General features: G+C 44.5%; 2 protein-coding genes across 3 annotated transcripts in view; one reads left to right on the plus strand and one right to left on the minus strand.

Moving 5' to 3' along the window:
• The window catches only part of Aggf1 (angiogenic factor with G-patch and FHA domains 1), a 26648-nt gene extending 20566 nt beyond the window's left edge, over positions 1–6082 (minus strand). The window contains exons 1-4 of one of the 2 annotated variants that reach the window (XM_006981757.4): positions 5879–6082; positions 2551–2653; positions 1750–1943; positions 845–1009 (exon numbers count right to left, since the gene is read on the minus strand). In XM_006981757.4, the coding sequence (XP_006981819.2) occupies positions 845–1009; positions 1750–1943; positions 2551–2653; positions 5879–6082 (666 nt within the window). Of the gene's footprint in view, positions 1–844; positions 1010–1749; positions 1944–2550; positions 2654–5505; positions 5726–5878 lie in introns of those variants that run through there. The other variant, XM_076552083.1, reaches the window with a different exon arrangement.
• On the plus strand, positions 5507–11578 carry LOC121822802 (uncharacterized). The gene is made up of 4 exons (XM_076552205.1): positions 5507–5537; positions 5838–6417; positions 8261–8378; positions 11465–11578. The coding sequence occupies exons 1-2, from the start codon at positions 5507–5509 to the stop codon at positions 6383–6385; spliced, it is 579 nt and encodes a 192-aa protein (XP_076408320.1). The 3' UTR covers positions 6386–6417; positions 8261–8378; positions 11465–11578.
• The last annotated feature ends 5321 nt before the right edge of the window (positions 11579–16899 follow it).

Here is a 16899-nt window from a genome sequence, read left to right on the forward strand (position 1 = left end):
CTTTCAAAGTCAAGAAACATAAGTTTTATTCATGTATAATGAAACAAAGCAGAAAAATAAACAAAAATGTCAAATATATTCCAATACAGTGAATATGTTTGTTTTAGTAACTATAGTATTTTCAGAAGATAGTGAATTAGAAAAAAAATACCCTTAGATATTCAAAAATATTTTATCATTTAAGGTCTGTTCTGTTTTCCTGGTGAGAAAAAAATTAATCTTAATTGCATCAAGTGACTGCCATTGCTTATGGTGTTTTGCTTTATAAGAAATAGCGATTTCGTATGGTTCAACTGACCACATTAAGAAAAAGTGGAAGAAGCTGTTTTGAAGGCATGAACACCAAGGCACAGACCAGAGAGGGGCAAACGAAATCAGTGTCCTGGTGCCGAACACCCAAACCTCTAACACTACGAGAAAATCCTGACTTTCAATGTTTAATAATAAAACTAAAGAAATTTGGGGCGGGCGGCTAAAGTGTAAGCAACTGGTAAACAATGACCTTCATTAATTTTCTATTGCTTATTAGAAACTTGGAGGCGCAAGTTCAGAACATGGAGGAAAATGAGCAAGGAGAATGAAACACTGAAAAACAGAAATATCTGAAATGAAGGATGGCTCCATTGATAGTCAACCAACTTTTTTAAAAACGACAACAGACACCATCATTAACAGACAAGACCGTGGGAAGAATGAATTTCAGGATGGAAGCTCACTCATCAGCCCTCAACCATAATTTGTGAGTGCCAATTCTTACTGTTTTACCTCAGCCTGGACTTAACTTCTGCTCTCGGGCAGCTAAAACTGCAACAGCGCGGTATTAAAAGTATAAAAAGATACTTACGGAATCATAATAGAAGCCAGTGCTGTGGTCAAAATACAACCCTGTGTTCTCGTCGTAAGTGAAGCCGGTCTGCGACACAGCAGCTTCGGCGGCCGCTCTCAAGCTTTCAGCTAGCGAGGCCCCTTCCAAGGCCGTGCCCTCGGCTGCTAACGCGGACGCACTCTCCTGTGGAGACAAAATCACGCCAAGTGACACAACTGTCGCTCAGCTAGACGCTAGCAAACCTGAAAGGGCCAGGACTCAGAAGGCTGTTTCAGTTTGTTTCCCGTTTGTAATGGAAACATATGGCCATAAGTTACAACCTGAACCATTTTCAAAAACATTTTCAAGTGTTTTTCAATTTAACCTTGACTCTGAGTTTTTTCTTTTTGTTGATTTTGCTGTTCTGGGAGGTCAGAGAAAACCATGTGGACTTGGTTCTCTCCTTCTGCCTTTAAGGAGGTTCCAGGGTTAAGAACTGAACTCAGGCTGCCAGGCTTGCATTAACAAGCACGTTAACCTCCTGGGTTATCTTCCTGAGCTCCAGGGTTCATGGACTGAGTTAAAATAGACTGACAAGTAGTCCTTTAGTTCATGCAATCATAAACACAAAAGCAGTCACAACTATAAATACATTCCCAGTTCTGTTTTTTGTAATGGTAGCTGAATGTACAGACACAAACCAATACCCAGGAGGGTGAGGCAGGACAACTTGAGCTCAGGGGTTCAAGGCCAACCTGAGCAACAAAGAAAAACTTTATTTCAAAAGACAAAACAAAACTGACACTCTTTGCATAATCATAAATATAACTATTTATAACTTCTATGTGCATTGTAGTGTGCATTAAGGATTCCTGTCTTTGTCTATAATGGCAATTTAAGGATAAATTCCTGGGCCTCAGGTTTCACAGCTAGCCTTTTATTACCTGTGAGTCAGAGGTGAAGTGGTCTTCTTGTGTATGTTTAACACATTCTGCTACATCAGTACCAGCATAACGATCACTGTCTACTTGTGCCTCATCTTTAGTAGGAGCTTGAACACACTGGCTCTGCTGTGCAGACAGTTCCGTCTCTTTACGGGGAAGACTATCATCATTATAGTATGTCTGATAATAATAATCTGTAGCAAAAAGAAAGACACAGCTGATGGATGTATGGAAGAAGTTTAACTGTTAATTGTAGCAAACACAAAGTAGCACACATTGAAACCCTGAGTATCACACGCAAAACAGCATCCATTAAATCTGGCCACAAGGCCAAGACCAGATTTTTTTTAAAAAAAATAAGAAAAAACAAAAAAAGAAGGTGGCTTACTGACTGACAAAACTATTAAGTATGATCAGTAAGGTGGGGGGTAAAGGGGGTTTTCCCAGTATTAGAGAGCCTGGAGGTAGAAAGTTGATACAAATGAAGCCAACCTGGGCTACCAAGCAAGTTCCAGGCTAACTCTATCTCCAAACTGAGAACCTAACTCAAGCAACAAGAACAAAATACTTAGTATAGCATTGAAAACATATACAAACATTAACAAAATTACAGAAATAATACATTTCTATTTTGCCACCCTACATTGACAGAAAGAAAAGTAACCAAGTGATGTAGAGAGAAATCAGTATTATTAGACTCTTCATATTAATGTATTTTGTCTTTTATTTGTAAAGAAACACTGCTTGAGCAAGTATGAATGCTCTGAGGGGACTCGTGCATGCCCACTAGACACTGAATACCTGAAATGGACCACGGAGCGTGGTCCTCTGTCTGTACTTCTACATCAGACTTTGTATTATCTTCATTTCTCCCACAATGCAGTATTTTACTGAGTTCTTCTACCTGAAAGGAAACAAAAGCTTTAGGAAAAATAAACCATAAAGCAATCCAATAATACACATAACACTCTCTATCATTCTCATAACACTGCGAGGCATTTTCCTTGGTAGAACTTTTAGCCCTGTGCCCAAGGCAGCTAGTTCCTTTTCAGAAACCCTACAACTAACTATCCACAAGCTAAGGCTTCGCTTTTGGCTTTTCTCATCTCCATCACCCCTCTTTTCTCCTTCCTTTTTAACAAAGATCTCTTTATTTTGCACAGCAGGCTAATAGTGAACTTGCAGGCTCAAATAATCTTGCTTCGACCTCCCAGAGAGACAACCTGTGCATGCCACTGCGACCCGCTCAGGGATGTTTTCATACTCTTAGGAAAACTCCCAAATCACAGCTGGGTATGGTGTGCACACCTTTCGTTCCAGCAGGTGATCAACGAAACCACACAGGTGAGACCAGCCTGTCTAAAAAAACAAAACAAAAAACAAGGCAAACCATTCAAATTAGCCCCCAAAAAAATCTAGCGATAGAGCTCAGTAGTGGACACTTGCCCAGTGATCGTGAGGTCCTAGGCTCAGTCTCCGGTACTGTAGAAAGTAAAGTCTAACTACATACAGCTCAAATACAGGCAAGTTCTACCCCAGCGTGGACGAAAACAAAACAAAAGGGTTATTCTCATAGTCTCAAAGGCTGACAGCTCTTGCTTTAAAATGACACGTGTCCACCTGAACTGAATTCTCGACCACCACACTCTAACTAGGAGTTATTTACTTAAATACAGCAATGCTATTTTTAGGTGGCATGTACTTTTTCCTCTCTGCTCTTATCACTGAATAACTACAGCAGAATGGACCAGAGAACACGACAGAGGTGGCATCGTTCCTCTGTGTGCTGTGCACTGAAGCACCATTGAAAGATGTTATGCAGGCCAGGGCAACTGGGTGGACGTGCCCACGAGTGGATGAGAACTGCCTCAATCCAGGTACCTCACCTCAGTCTGACAGGATCCCCATCTGTATTTTACGAAAGAAAACAATGAAAATGCTTCTAAATATTTAATGGTCAGTAAGCTGAAACCCAGAAAAGGCCATGAGAGTAGTTACATACAGGTTTACCTAGGCACTCTATGAATTGTGAGGTCTGCTCCTACTACCAGGACTGGAACCAGGCCGAGAAAACAAAGTAGCGAAGTGTTAAGAGGCTCTGGTTCTCAGATTCATCCCTCATTCACTCCTTACCCTGGAGACCACAGCCTTGCTTGCCCTGGTGCTGACTGAACCATTGCTGCTGTCAACTGGAATACTTAGTGTCTACCACATTTATAGAAACTTTGAGGAACATCTTACTTACACAACCTTACAAATTAGTTGTCCTGGTGTCAATGTTACACATGAAATAGCTTAAGAGACAAAGTAACTTGCAAAAGGCTTGTGAATCCCCAAACCAGCACATAGTATGGCTTTCTATCAGGTCATCCTCTATTTACTGCTCCAAAGAAAACTTATTCAAAGATTTGGGATGACAGATAACCACACTCCACCCTCCTAGTAGGGAGTGCTGACTAGTAGGTAGTTATAACTATCAGCAAGACGAAAGACTTTCTCTACTTTTAAGCTATTATTATTACTACTATTATTATTTAACTGGGGGAGGGAGGTGTTGGGAATCCAAGCCAGGGTCTTCTGCTTACAAGCACTCTAATGACTTCCACTCTGTTTCTCTGTCTCTTTTTCTTTCTCTCTTTCTCTCTCTCCTCTTTCTCGAGACAGTCTCTCTACACTGCCCAAAAGAGCCTAAAATTTCTAGGCTACAAACGTAACTCTAAACAATGGGTACAGAAGTCATTTCAAGCCAGCAGTTATTTTCTGAGCTCCTTTACGAACAGTGTATCGGGGACTGGAGAGATAGTGGCTTAGTGGTTAGGAGCACTTGTTAAACCCAAAGTCCTGAGTTTGTTTCCCGGTATCACAGAATAAGCTGGTTTGTTCTCCAAGACATCTGGGTCTCCAAGACCCAGAACTGTGGGTGGTAGAACCAGTAGGATCCCGGAGGATTGTGTGCTGCCAGACTAGCAAAAAAAAAAAAAAAAAAAAGAGTCAGGTCCTGGTAAAGGAAGAGACCCTGTCTCGAAGGAATAAGGTAGAAAAGGACACCTGTTGTCTCTCTCTGGCTTCCATGTGCACATAGGTAGGAATATACCAAACACACACACACACACACACACCACATAAAGTATGGCAAAGTTTGATGACATTTCAGTATCTAGCCTGGAGATATAGTTTTAATAAACATTAAACTGAAATTAAGTATCTGGAACTAACTTGTTAGGATAATATGCAACTATTCAACGGTCAAGTTAAAAATGTGTAATTTTTTTTAAGCAACACTGTCAAGTATTTATCCTTACTATGTATTATGAAAATGAAACACACTCCTAGTATCTGTAAGAAAGACAGGTTTACCTCTCTACAAGTGACCCCAAGAGGATAACTCTGATCACCCTACACATGGAGTATCTTCAATAGTGTGAAAAATTTAATTGTGTTCTTGCTTTTAAACTTCTCAGCTGCATGCTATTATCAACCAGATTTTATAAGCAACTGGGGTGCTCAAGATATGAGAAGGGACCCTAAGTTCAGCCTTAAGCAAACTCAAATGGCTGGGGTGGATGTTGTTTCGTGCCTGAAATCCCAGCCTCCGAGGATGAGACCGGACAGCCATGAATCTGGGTCAATCTTGGTCTACATATTTGAGATCTAAGCCAGACTGACTGACTAAAGAGTGAAACTCGGATCTAAGCCAGGCTGACTACGGAGTGAAATTCCGTGTCGAAAATCCCAAACCGGGGTGGGTAAGCTCACCATGCCAGCCACTTGGGAAGTGGAGGCAGAAGGTTCAAAAGTTGAACTTCAAAGCCATCCTTCTTTACACTACTGCGCGTTCAAGGCCCAAGTGAGCCTTGGTCTGAACCAAAACAACTCAAACCTGACCTAGAAGAAAAATAAATAAACGCGCCCGTTGCCAGTGGGACAGGAAATCAAGACCATGTAGCCGGTGCTGGAGTTCATCCGCGCCTGCCCCGAGACAGTTGTCCACACCAACTGGCTTGCACTGTTCAGCCGGCTCCAAAGGCATTGGGGAAGGGGGGGTGTTAACAGCTCTAGGCTTTATTGATTTCAAAGACTCCGGCCAGGGAGGCACTGGCGGGCCTCGGGGCGGAGGCGGACCGCGCACCTGCGTGCGGAGTTCCTGGTTATTGCTCTCGGCGCTCTGGTACAGCCGCTCGGTGTGCCGCAGCAGCTTCTCCACCTCGCGCACGTGCCGCTTGCAGCTCCGCAGCTCGCGCTCCAACTTCTCCACCTTCCGCCTCAGCTGCGCCAGCTCCGGCTCGGGAGAGGCGGGCGGCGACGCGGGCGGCGAGGGCTCCGCGGAGGCCATGCGGCCGTCCGTGAGCGCGGGGCCCCGCGGGCGCCGATGGCGGGGGGCTGCTCACGCCGACACCGGGGATCGCCGGCCCAGGGGCCACGGGAAGGCGCGGGCTGCGAGAGGCGCTCTCACGCCCGGCCTGGCGCGACGGGCCCCGGCCATGTCGCCCCGAAGTCGGCGACCGGGACTACAAGCGAGGGGGCGAAGCTGAGCCCGCCCGGCTGTGAGCTCGGACACCCTGCCCGGGGCCAGGCTCGGAGAAGCCGGCAGACCGGAGCACTACCGGGACGGGAGAACCGGGCGGAAGCGCTCTAGTTCCGGGCTGGGCCGGAAGCGCTGAGCCGGAGGTGGGTGGGGCCAAGGCGGAAGAAGGAAGCGACGGGAAGCTAGAAGGGTCCGGTGGCGCACGTGCGCAGTCCCCGCTTCCCGAGGGGCTGGGAATTGCAGTCTACGAGTAATTAGCGTTTATGTAGCCAAACAGCAGTCTGTAGCTTTACTTCTTGTGTTTCCTTTGTTTTGTAGTCTAGGATTTTGAGTCAGATTCGTGGAATGTTTCCCAATCCAAAGCCGAAGTTTCCTATTTTCCTTACAGTGTGAACTTTGGACATTTCGTTCTCTACCGGGACTAGAGGGATTCACACATGGCATAGTTTTGTTAAGACCGTGCCCTAGCTTTTTTGCAGGACCACCATTATTATGTGTCTGGTTCCTGTATCTATCTAAAGTCTGCTTCTGACATGTGCAATCTTTCCCATTTGAGTATTATTAGTCTATTCCCATGTAATTGCTTTGGTTGTATAGGATGCCTTTTTTAAAAAAAAAATATGAATAAAAATACTTATTTTTATACATAGTCACTATGTGACCCAGCTATACCACTCCTGACTCCCAAGTCAAAAAATGACAGAGAAACTTGTTGCACTGATTGCTATAGCGAAATCACAGAAGCAGGCAAGTTGACAAACTACAGTATTGGTGTTAAACCTGAGAATCGTGAGGGGAAAAGACCAAATCCACACGTTTTTTCTTTAATTGTCGAATTAAAGCAAGCTGTATTTTGGGGTGCATCTGGGAGTGGCCAGTCGGCTGTCTCACCCTAAGTCAGGATTTGAGAGAGCAGCCGCTGCTGGCCTCTTGATGTCCCTTTTACTGGAGAGAGAAGGTGTTCACAGGGGAAAGATACAATGTAAGGAAGGAACAAGGGTAAGGATGTGGATGGGGTTGCAGGCAGTTAACATCAGAGCGAAGAAGCAGGAACTTAATTACAAATAGAAACTTCAACTTGCAAGAACTTAACACAGGACAAACCAGAAGTTATTCTTAACTGTCTTAACTGCAAACAGAACACTTAACTTGCAAGGTATACTGTTCTGGTTTGGGTCTCACATTAGGAAATAAAGAAAATATGGCATATATATAAAATGCAAATGTTCAACAATAAAGAAGAATAAAGTTATGTTATTTGCAGGATACTGGATACAACTGGAGATAATCATAGTAAGGGAATTAAGCCAGTTCCAGAAAAGCAAATATCATGTGTTTTCTCTTACATATGGTTCCTAGGTTTGATATAGATTCATAAAACCATTTATCTATCTATGACATGGTATTATTATGTAGATATATTAATAAAATATAAAGATATAAAGGTAATTATCCATCTTCTATGACAATAAAGTAGAAGCAAGCTGGGCAGTGGTGGCACACGCCTTTGATCCCAGCACTCGGGAGGCAGAGGCAGGCGGATCTCTGTGAGTTCGAGGCCAGCCTGGTCTACAAAGTGAATTCTGGGACAGCCAGGGCTGGTACACAGAGAAACTCTATCTTGAAAAACCAAACACTAAAAATGAAAGAAAGGAAGGAAGGAAGGAAGGAAGGAAGGAAGGAAGGAAGGAAGGAAGGAAGGAAGGAAGGAAGGAAGGAAGGAAAGGGAGGGAGGGAGGGAGGGAGGAAGGGAGGGAGGGAGGGAGGAAGGAAGGAAGGAAAGCAAATAGAAGAGAAACTGAAGGGACCAATGAGAGGGGGAGAAGTGAGGTGATGGTAAGGGAAAGAATATATTTAATGTAAAAACTGTACAAAAATGTTTTTATGCAACATAGTATCATGTACAATGAAGATATACAATGAAAAAATTTAAAAACTAGAGGGGAACATTTATTTTCCTTTTGTGTTATTCCTTCCAATGTCCAGATACAAAGGTTGAGTAAAATCTTTACTCAAAAGTACAAAGAGTCACGTGGTAGCACATGCCTGTAATTCAAGTCCTCAAAAGATGGAGGCAGATGGATTGACACAAGCCTGAGACAGAGTAAGTCCCTGGCCTACCAAGGCTGCAAGCAAGAGAAGCTGAGGCAGGAGGCTCCCAAGTTCTTGTCCAGCCTGGGCAGCACAGCAAAATGCTGTTTCAAAGAATGGCAGCAACAACAGCAAGACACAGAGTTGGGATTGGGGTTTAGCTCAGTGGTAAAGCTTGTTAATATATAAGTGAGGCCCTGGGTTTGAAACCCAGTGCCAAACACACACAGACACACACAGAGGGGGAGAGAGGTGGAGAGAGAGAGAAAGAGAGAGAGAGAGAGAGAGAGAGAGAGAGAGAGAGAGAGAGAGAGAGAGAGAGAGAGAGAGGAAATAAAATCTTAGGTTACTGGAGAGATGGCTAAGCAGTTAAGAGTGTCTGTTGCTCTTTTAGTGGATGTAAGTTCAGTTCCAAACACCCAGGATGAGTGACTCACAACCACCTGTAACTCCAGGTCCAGGGGATCCAAGACCCTCTTTTTTCCTCTCTGGGCATCTGAACACACATGGTGTACATTCATACACCCAAGAAAATACACATACACGTAAAATAAGTAGAAGAATCTTTTTTAAAAAATAAAAAAAAAGAATTACATAGTTTCAATTAAGAGAAACAGCAAATTTCAGACAAATTCATCAACTAGTTGGTATGGGATGGAGGGATGTATAATAGGGAACTCTTTACCACTGTGGTGTTGCTTCTGTATGACCCAGAATCTTAACAACAGTGTCTTCCCTGGAGCAATATCCTTGCAGGGAATGTGAATAAAGGGACAGGCTGTGTCTATATAGTCAGACAGGTGCTGAACGGCCTACCAGGATTAGGGGAGGTCTTGGAGCATACAGCAGGAGCAGGAACATACCATTTTCACAACCTTACATTCTGGGGCATTAGAGGGAACTTCCCATCCACTCTGACACACTCCACACCCACGAGGATAGCTCTCCCGTGGTGGCTGGCTTTCATGGCACATGCACTTCTGAAAATTCCTCCTTTGGCAAAGTTACAGTCTTCCATGTACTCCTTCTGACAAAAGCCTCTCTCTGCAGAGAGGGACCCAAAGCTTCCCACGGCTTCACCTGGTGTCGTCACGTGTGGGTCTGTGAACACGTTCGGATCCCCCCTGCTCCAGAGTTTCCCAGACAGGGCTGTTACCACATGGCAAGAGCCATGAGCACAGGAGAGGTGGACACCTCCCCCTCCGTTGGCTCAGCCTGTGGGCAGCTGAGGAAATGTGATCAGCCTGCAGTTTCTGAAGGATTCTGCCCCTGATGGATGTCTTTTCAAATCTCTCTCTCTCTCTCTCTCTCTCTCTCTCTCTCTCTCTCTCTCTCTCTCTCTCTCTCTCTCTCTCTCTGTGTGTGTGTGTGTGTGTGTGTGTATATATATATATGTGTGTGTGTGTGTGTGTGTGTTGTTTGTTTGTTTGTTGAGACAGGGTTTCTCTGTGTAACAGCTCTGGCTGTGGAACTTGATTTGTAAACCAGGCTGGCCTCGAACTCACAGAGATCCTCCTGCCTCTACCTCCCAAGTTCTGGGATTAAAGGACCTTAATCCACCACCACCCAGCCTTTCAAATCTCTTCAATGGCAGCAGTAATTAACTTTCCACGGCACTGGTAATATATATTATAGTGGCAACTTGTCCTGTGCCACTTAAGCATGTTCAAAGTAGACTGTAGGATGGAGAAGACCCTTCCTTGTCGCAGACTCAAGAATGTTCATGTCAACTGTCCTCCAAAATACCCCATCCTGGATCAGGTCACCCCTGCTAGCTCTGTAACAGGGAGACATGAAAACAGCAAAAGTCTCAAGGTATTAAAAATATTGTGTCGATACTGAAGAGATGGCTCAGAGGTCATGATGCTTGCTGCTCTTGCAGAGAATGCGGGTTCAGTTCCTAATACCCATAATGCTTGTAATTTGCAATGTATTGCTTCAGTTCTGGGGGATCCAATTCCGGCCTCAGCAGGCATCAAGCTCGCACATGATTCGCCTACATACACTCAGGCAAACACTCATACACATGAAATGGATAAAAGCTAAGTGGTGGGTGGGTCTCCAGCGCGGATCCAGGAGGTCCGGACTACTGGGGCAGAGCCTACTGCATGACCGGGAACGGAACTTCGTTTTGGTTTATTGATCATGTGTGGATTGCAGGACACTTGCTCAGCTGTTCAGAAGGAAGGGAACACTCTGGAAGTCAAGAGGCAGAATCAGATCGGGCAGGAGGACGCGGGCTAGGCACAGCCCCTCCCACAGTGCTGTGGTGAGAGTAAACTGGGCAGAGTGTAGCTACTGAGGACTGTGGAGCCGCACAGGAACGGGCCCGTCTCATGGAGCTTCTTCTTCTTCTTCTTCTTCTTCTTCTTCTTCTTCTTCTTCTTCTTCTTCTTCTTCTTCTTCTTCTTCTTCTTCTTCTTTGTCAGGAAAAGTTTGTTTGTTTTTGAACCCGTTTCTTTAAGTGAATGCTTTTTATTTAAAAACCATACTTTGGGGTCTGGAGAGATGGCTGGGTAGTTAAGACCCCTTGGTGCTCTTGCAGAGGACCTGGCTTCAGTTCCAAGTATTGGTAATAGACACTTGCAAAAGTCTGAGACCCCGGTCCCAGGGGGTCAGATGTCCTCACCCGACCTTCAAGGGTGCTGTGTGCATGTAGACATGCACATGCGGACAGGTAGATCCACATACATACACATAAGATCTCTTTTAACTTTTTAAAAAAATCCAATTTTCAAATGAGAAAAGCAGGCAGCTATGATGGTGCTTGCCTGTAATCTCAGTCCTGGGAGGCTGAGACAGAAGGATGGAGAATTTGAGGCCCCGGGCTACATAGTGAGATTGCCTCCAAAGATTAGGAACATTATTTCTCTGACTTTCTTACAGGATACTTTTCATAATTAACGTCTACTTCCGGGGCTGCTCCAGGGTCTTCTCACTTGTATCATCAATCTGACTGCTCTATTTCCTCCTTTTCTCTATTCTTTACTTTCTAACTTCTCTTTTCCTCTCAGTTTTCTCTTTTTTACTTTGATTTTTAAAAGTTGAGCTGTTTTTAATGTATCCCACCTGTTGATATGTATCATCTCTTTTCCCCAGTCAGGATTCTCCAAAGTAATAGAACCAACAAAAAGAAAGAACAGAAGAGGAGGAAGGAGAGGACCAGGAGAAAGAGGCGGAGGAGAGAAGAGAAAGAGGAAAGGAGAAAAGTGTAAGTGAGATTGATTTTAAGTAATGGTCTCTTGTCAGTATGGAGGCCAAGAAGTATGGCCACGTGCTGTGGGCAAGGCGGAGATGCGGGAATCCAACAGTGGTCCTGAGCCTCAGAGCTTGTATAGTAGATCCAACAGGAGGCTGAAGGCTTTAGATTCTAAGTGGTTCCCAACCTTCCTAAAGCTGTGACCCTTTAATGCAGTTCCTCATGTTGTGGTGACCCGCGACCATAAAATTATTTCGTTGCTACTTCATAACTAATTTTGCTACTGTTATGAACGATAATATAAATATCTGGTGTGCAGAATATCTGATATGTGCCCCCTGCCAAAGGGGTCAAAAACCACAGGTTGAGAATGGCTGCCTTAGAATGGATAATTTGGACTCAGGAGACTGGTGCTCCAGCTGCAGTAGGCGGTGGGTTGGCTGATGCTTGTGGTGATATTGTGTTCCCCCAAATATTGTGCACCCTAATAAACTTATTTGGGGTCAGAGAACAGAACAGCCACTAGATATAGAGGCCAGAAAATGGTGGCACACACGCCTTTAATCCTAGCATTCCAAAGGTGGAGATCTGTCTGGATCTCTGTAAGTTCAAGGCCACACTGGAAACAGCCAGGCATGGTAACAAGAGCCTTTAATCCCAGGAAGTGATGGCAGGAAACAGAAAGGTATAAAAGGCATGAAAACCAGGAACTAGAACCTGGTTAAGCTTTCAGGCTTTTGAGAAGCAGTTCAGCTGAGGTCCATTTGGATGAGGACACAGAGGTTTCCAGTCTGAGGAAACAAGATCAGCTGAGGAATTGCAAGGTAAGGAAGCTGTGGCTTGTTCTGCTTCTCTGATCTTCCAGCGTTCACCCCAGTACCTGGCTCCAGGTTTGTTCTTATTAATAAGAACTTTTAAGATTCGTGCTACAGATGCTCTCTGGCATTGGAGGGCCTAGAGGTACTGACTGCTTCACTCAGATAACTAAACCAGATGCTGACCACTTGTGGACGCATCCTCAGACACACCCCAAAACTCATATTTCAGGAGATGCCTGGGAATCCCACAGCCCAGTGAAGCTGATGTGTATAATTACCTATTACCATTTAGAGGTCTTCTGAATGGCTCCAGTTTGGTTTTGTCCTGTATCCATGTTCTTTTCCACATGATTCTGTGATTTTCCCCCCACTAACCAGGGAGAATATCCTCCTTCCACCTGTGAAGCCCTAGAATGAGGTGATGTGCTACACCAGACCCAAAGTCGGGTCTCAAGGGGTTGGAGAAAGACTGCCTGAGTATCCTGCCATCACTGTGGACAGAACAGACTCAGGCATGTCTGCTGGGCTCAGGAGACGGGTGAGTGACAAGGAGCAGATCCGAACCCACTGAGATGACCGGCTAAGCCCAGTTAGGACAGAGGCTCCTGGGAAACTCCAGAAGCATTAGGGGTGCCAATGGTGATCAGCCTACTACCTCCATGTCACTCCAGGCTTCGGAGAATTGAGTGATAAGAGGTGATGGCTCAAATCCACTGGGTTTTGAGGGGTTCTCGGTGAGGCAATGGCTAACAGCTGCTCAGCCTAATTGAGAGCCGTGGCAGGGGCCTGTGAGTCTCACCAGATGGAGTCCAAACAGCTGAGATACAACTGTATTCCCCAACCGAGGAATGTTGTCCACCCAGCACAGCCTGATTTATATCTAATTTCACTTAGGGAGTCATGAATTTGGAGTTTAATGAATAGTCACCGGTAGTGATTTATATCGGATCCCGTAGATAGCCAACTCTCCTCTACCAAGCTTCCTGTTTGATGTCACATAAGGATGTCTGGGGAACCATAACATTTCCATAGTAGTGATTAATGGTTCCACATTACTTTGGTCAATTGACCATTTACCCGTTTCTTTTCCTGGAAGTGTAAGGAAAGAATGGATGAGTGTACCATTATACACCAGAGTAAAGGTGATGAAGGCCAAACCAGGTGACTCCCCCTTTGTTTACCCACACCTGAACTACTTATAAGTTCGTGTTACAATTGTATAAGGGTTTCAAAAATTACCAAGTTGAAAGTGGTACCTCACACCTGTCATCTGAGCTACTCAGGAGGCAGGAACTGGAGGATCTCAGTCCTAGGAGTTCAAGGCCTGCCTGGTCAGTGTAGCAAAACACTTGTCTCTGAAACCACAGTGAAGATTGGGATGTAGCTTAATTGTAAAACCCTTGCTTAGGCTGGGTCAGGCCCTGCATTTGGGGCTTGAGGCATCATGAGCGAAGGGAGGAATGAAAAGAACATGGAACCCAAAGGGCATCTGGGTAGTAGGACATGGGTCACCTTTAGTGGGACAGGAAGAGGATTGCTGGGTCCTGGGCTGGCCCCTGTGATGGGGAGGCATCTGATACCTGTACTGGGAGGTGGGTTGCTAATACATTCACCCAGACACCAGGGGAGTCTCCTTCCACCCTCCCCCTTTTCTTCCTCAGGGGCAGCAATGTATATTAAAAGCTCTATTATAATAATTTAAAATATTTATAAGGATAAGAAAGGAGAGTAAAATTATTCAAAACTGGCCAAGGATGTGGCTCCGTGGTAGAAGAATTGCCTAACACGTGGAGATACAGAGTTTAACTTCCAATATTATGATAAAAGTGAAAATGAAGAGCCAGACATGGTCCCACATGCCTCTAATCCCAGGAAGTAGAGGCCAGAGGGTTCAGAGTTCAGAATTACCCTCAGACAGCAAGTTGGAGACCAATGTCAGCTACGTGGGACTCGGTCTCAAAAACTCAAAGCAAATATTCAAAGGAAGCATTGGTCTGCTGTGACGCTCACCTTCTTGTTTCATAACCCCACTGTTTATTGAAATATATAATTTCCTACTTAGTCTTAGTTTATGAAGATTTGATAGGAGGTCATGAATAAATGGTACTTTTTAGACAGTAGCTCAAATAGCCCAGGCTGGCCTCAAACCCACTCTAAGTGTAACAATGTAGTTACAGTACTGGATATCTAAGGAACTGTTGCTCCATATCCTGTGTCTGAGCTCAGCCCTTCAAGTGATAACCGAGCCACAGGCCTGTGCTCAGTGAGTGAGAAACTCGCCACCCAGTCTCCTGCCCAGGGTGCCCGCCCTGAGGTTGCTCGGGCTCTCCCAAGGGGCAGTTGCAATATAATGTGGTGCACAGTGTGCGTTGGGGCACGGCCTTTATCGGAAGAGTGTCTCCATCTTGTGGCATTGTGAGTAGGTATTAACACTAAGCAAAGACTCCACAGTTTGGGTAGATTTTATTGTGTAAATCGAATGACGACTGGGTATTGTGGTTGCTCTGAACACCTTGGTGTTTTTCCACATACTAATTTTACTGCATCTATGCACAGGGCACTTCCCTTTGCTCAAGGCTCAGGAATGGGAAGGAGCTATTGGAAGAAAGTGGCATGCCCTTTAATTTGGTGCTTTATCCCAAGGGATAAACCCTTAGTTCTGTGAGGCACACATCAATGATGTCTAGAATAGGCTGAGAGGGCCCATTTTTTCATGTAAATAACTATGATGACTTTTATTAACATCAAAGGGAAAATTTCTTCAGGAGTATCGGTATATGTGAAAATGTCAGTTTACATAGAGTTGGCCTGGAATGATGCAAGCCCTTAACCCTGGACCTTAGGAAACAGAGACAGCCTGATCTAACAAGTTTATGCACATAACTCTGTGAGTTCGAGGCCAGCCTGGTCTACATAACAAGTTTCAAGCCAGCCAGGGCTACAAAGTAAGACCCTGCCTCAAAAATACGTATATATGTTTGTGTCTGTGTATATATATATATGTGTGTGTGTGTGTGTGTGTGTATGTGTGTGTGTGGTGTATATATGCACATATGTACATATATGTATGTGTGTGTGTGTATATATATACATGCCACACACACATATATATATGTATATATACACATATATACAGTGTCAAGATGGCTGCAGGAAGGGAAGAGATCAAGCTGAGCACTGAATACAAGAGAATGGATTTATAGCTAAGAGGCAGCCTGTGAGTATTGGTGACAGAACACTAAAACAGGGTTGGGAGACTCTGGCTGGAATGAGAAAGCAGAGCAGGCCGGGGTGGTGAGAGAGCAAGGCAGGGGTATATATGACCAGACATTGAGGGTGAGACAATATTAAAGATGCAGGATTGTAGGTGGACATCGGATTCTTGCTAAAAGCTGGCTAAGCTGGGACCTGTTTGAGAACAGGGCTCGAAAGTGGGTGAAGGACAGTCTCCATCAGGTTCGATGCACAATAGCATCACTACCTGAAGTTCACAGAATTCAGAGCATGCTCCCTCGGCTGAATGAAGCCCAGGTGGGCCAAGGCTGCAGGTACAAATGTCGATTTCCGGAACATTCTCCATTCATTCCTATGCTCTCCCTCACTCACCCTTCCAGGACCTGGATGACCATTTTCTATGATTTTTAAGGAGAGTCATAGGTCTTCCAGGTTAATGCTAGTCATCCTAGTCACTGTGGGTGGAAGTCATAGGGACCATCATCGTTAGTTGTTCTCCGTGGCAGCTGGGGGACCTGGAATTGCTCTTTCTTTCTTTTGGAGACGGTTCTGGGCCAGGTTTATTTGCTTGTTTGTCTGCTGGTGGTTTATATTACTAAGAGTCAAATAGGAAGAGAATTCTGCTCTGAATAGCTCTTTTACAATCGCTTAGCAATCACCAGATCGGGCGATCAGCTGACAACTGGAGCGTCCCTTGTCTCTAGTTTCGATATTAGTTGATATCAGCACACTGGGTCTCCACAGGTCCTGTGACGTTAACACATGATCTTTAGTCCCTTTAAAGCATGATCCTTAGCGCTAAACAAATGAACCATATGCACAGGTAAGGTTTTAATCTAGATTTGTGTGTATACCAAATATGTGAGACGTGGTAGCTTGTAAATAATAAAGGGTAGTATCCAAACCTAGAACATATATCTTGTTAACTCTTAGAAGCCTGTTCTTTTCTAATGAGAGACAGAAAGGGGTGGGTCCAGAGGAGAAGTGCGGAGGGACTGGGAGGAACAGAGGGGGGAAAACTAGAATCAGGATATATTGTATGAGAATCTATTTTCAGTGTAAAAAAAATGTAAAAAAAATAGTAATTTATTCTGAGAACTATGTCATGTGGACATGTTCTCCTTCTGTGCTGACGCACTGTGTGCATTACTATTTATCCTTAGAAAGTGCTCACAGTACCCAAATCACCTTCCAGAAGGATATTTGGACAGGCCTAGAATTTCAGTAATGTGCAGTTTCCTTCCTCGGCTATACATTTCATTCAATTATAATCGTTAAAAATC

Source organism: Peromyscus maniculatus, chromosome 15 (genome assembly GCF_049852395.1).
Source record: "Peromyscus maniculatus bairdii isolate BWxNUB_F1_BW_parent chromosome 15, HU_Pman_BW_mat_3.1, whole genome shotgun sequence".
NCBI classification, from domain to species: Eukaryota; Metazoa; Chordata; class Mammalia; order Rodentia; family Cricetidae; genus Peromyscus; species Peromyscus maniculatus.

Excerpts from the sequence above, each read along its gene's own strand:
- LOC121822802 (XM_076552205.1), top strand. The coding sequence starts at position 5,507 with ATGCCAGCCACTTGGGAAGTGGAGGCAGAAG. Across the intron at positions 5,538-5,837 it reads TTGGGAAGTGGAGGCAGAAG|GGAGGCACTGGCGGGCCTCG; the intron begins GTTCAAAAGTTG and ends GACTCCGGCCAG.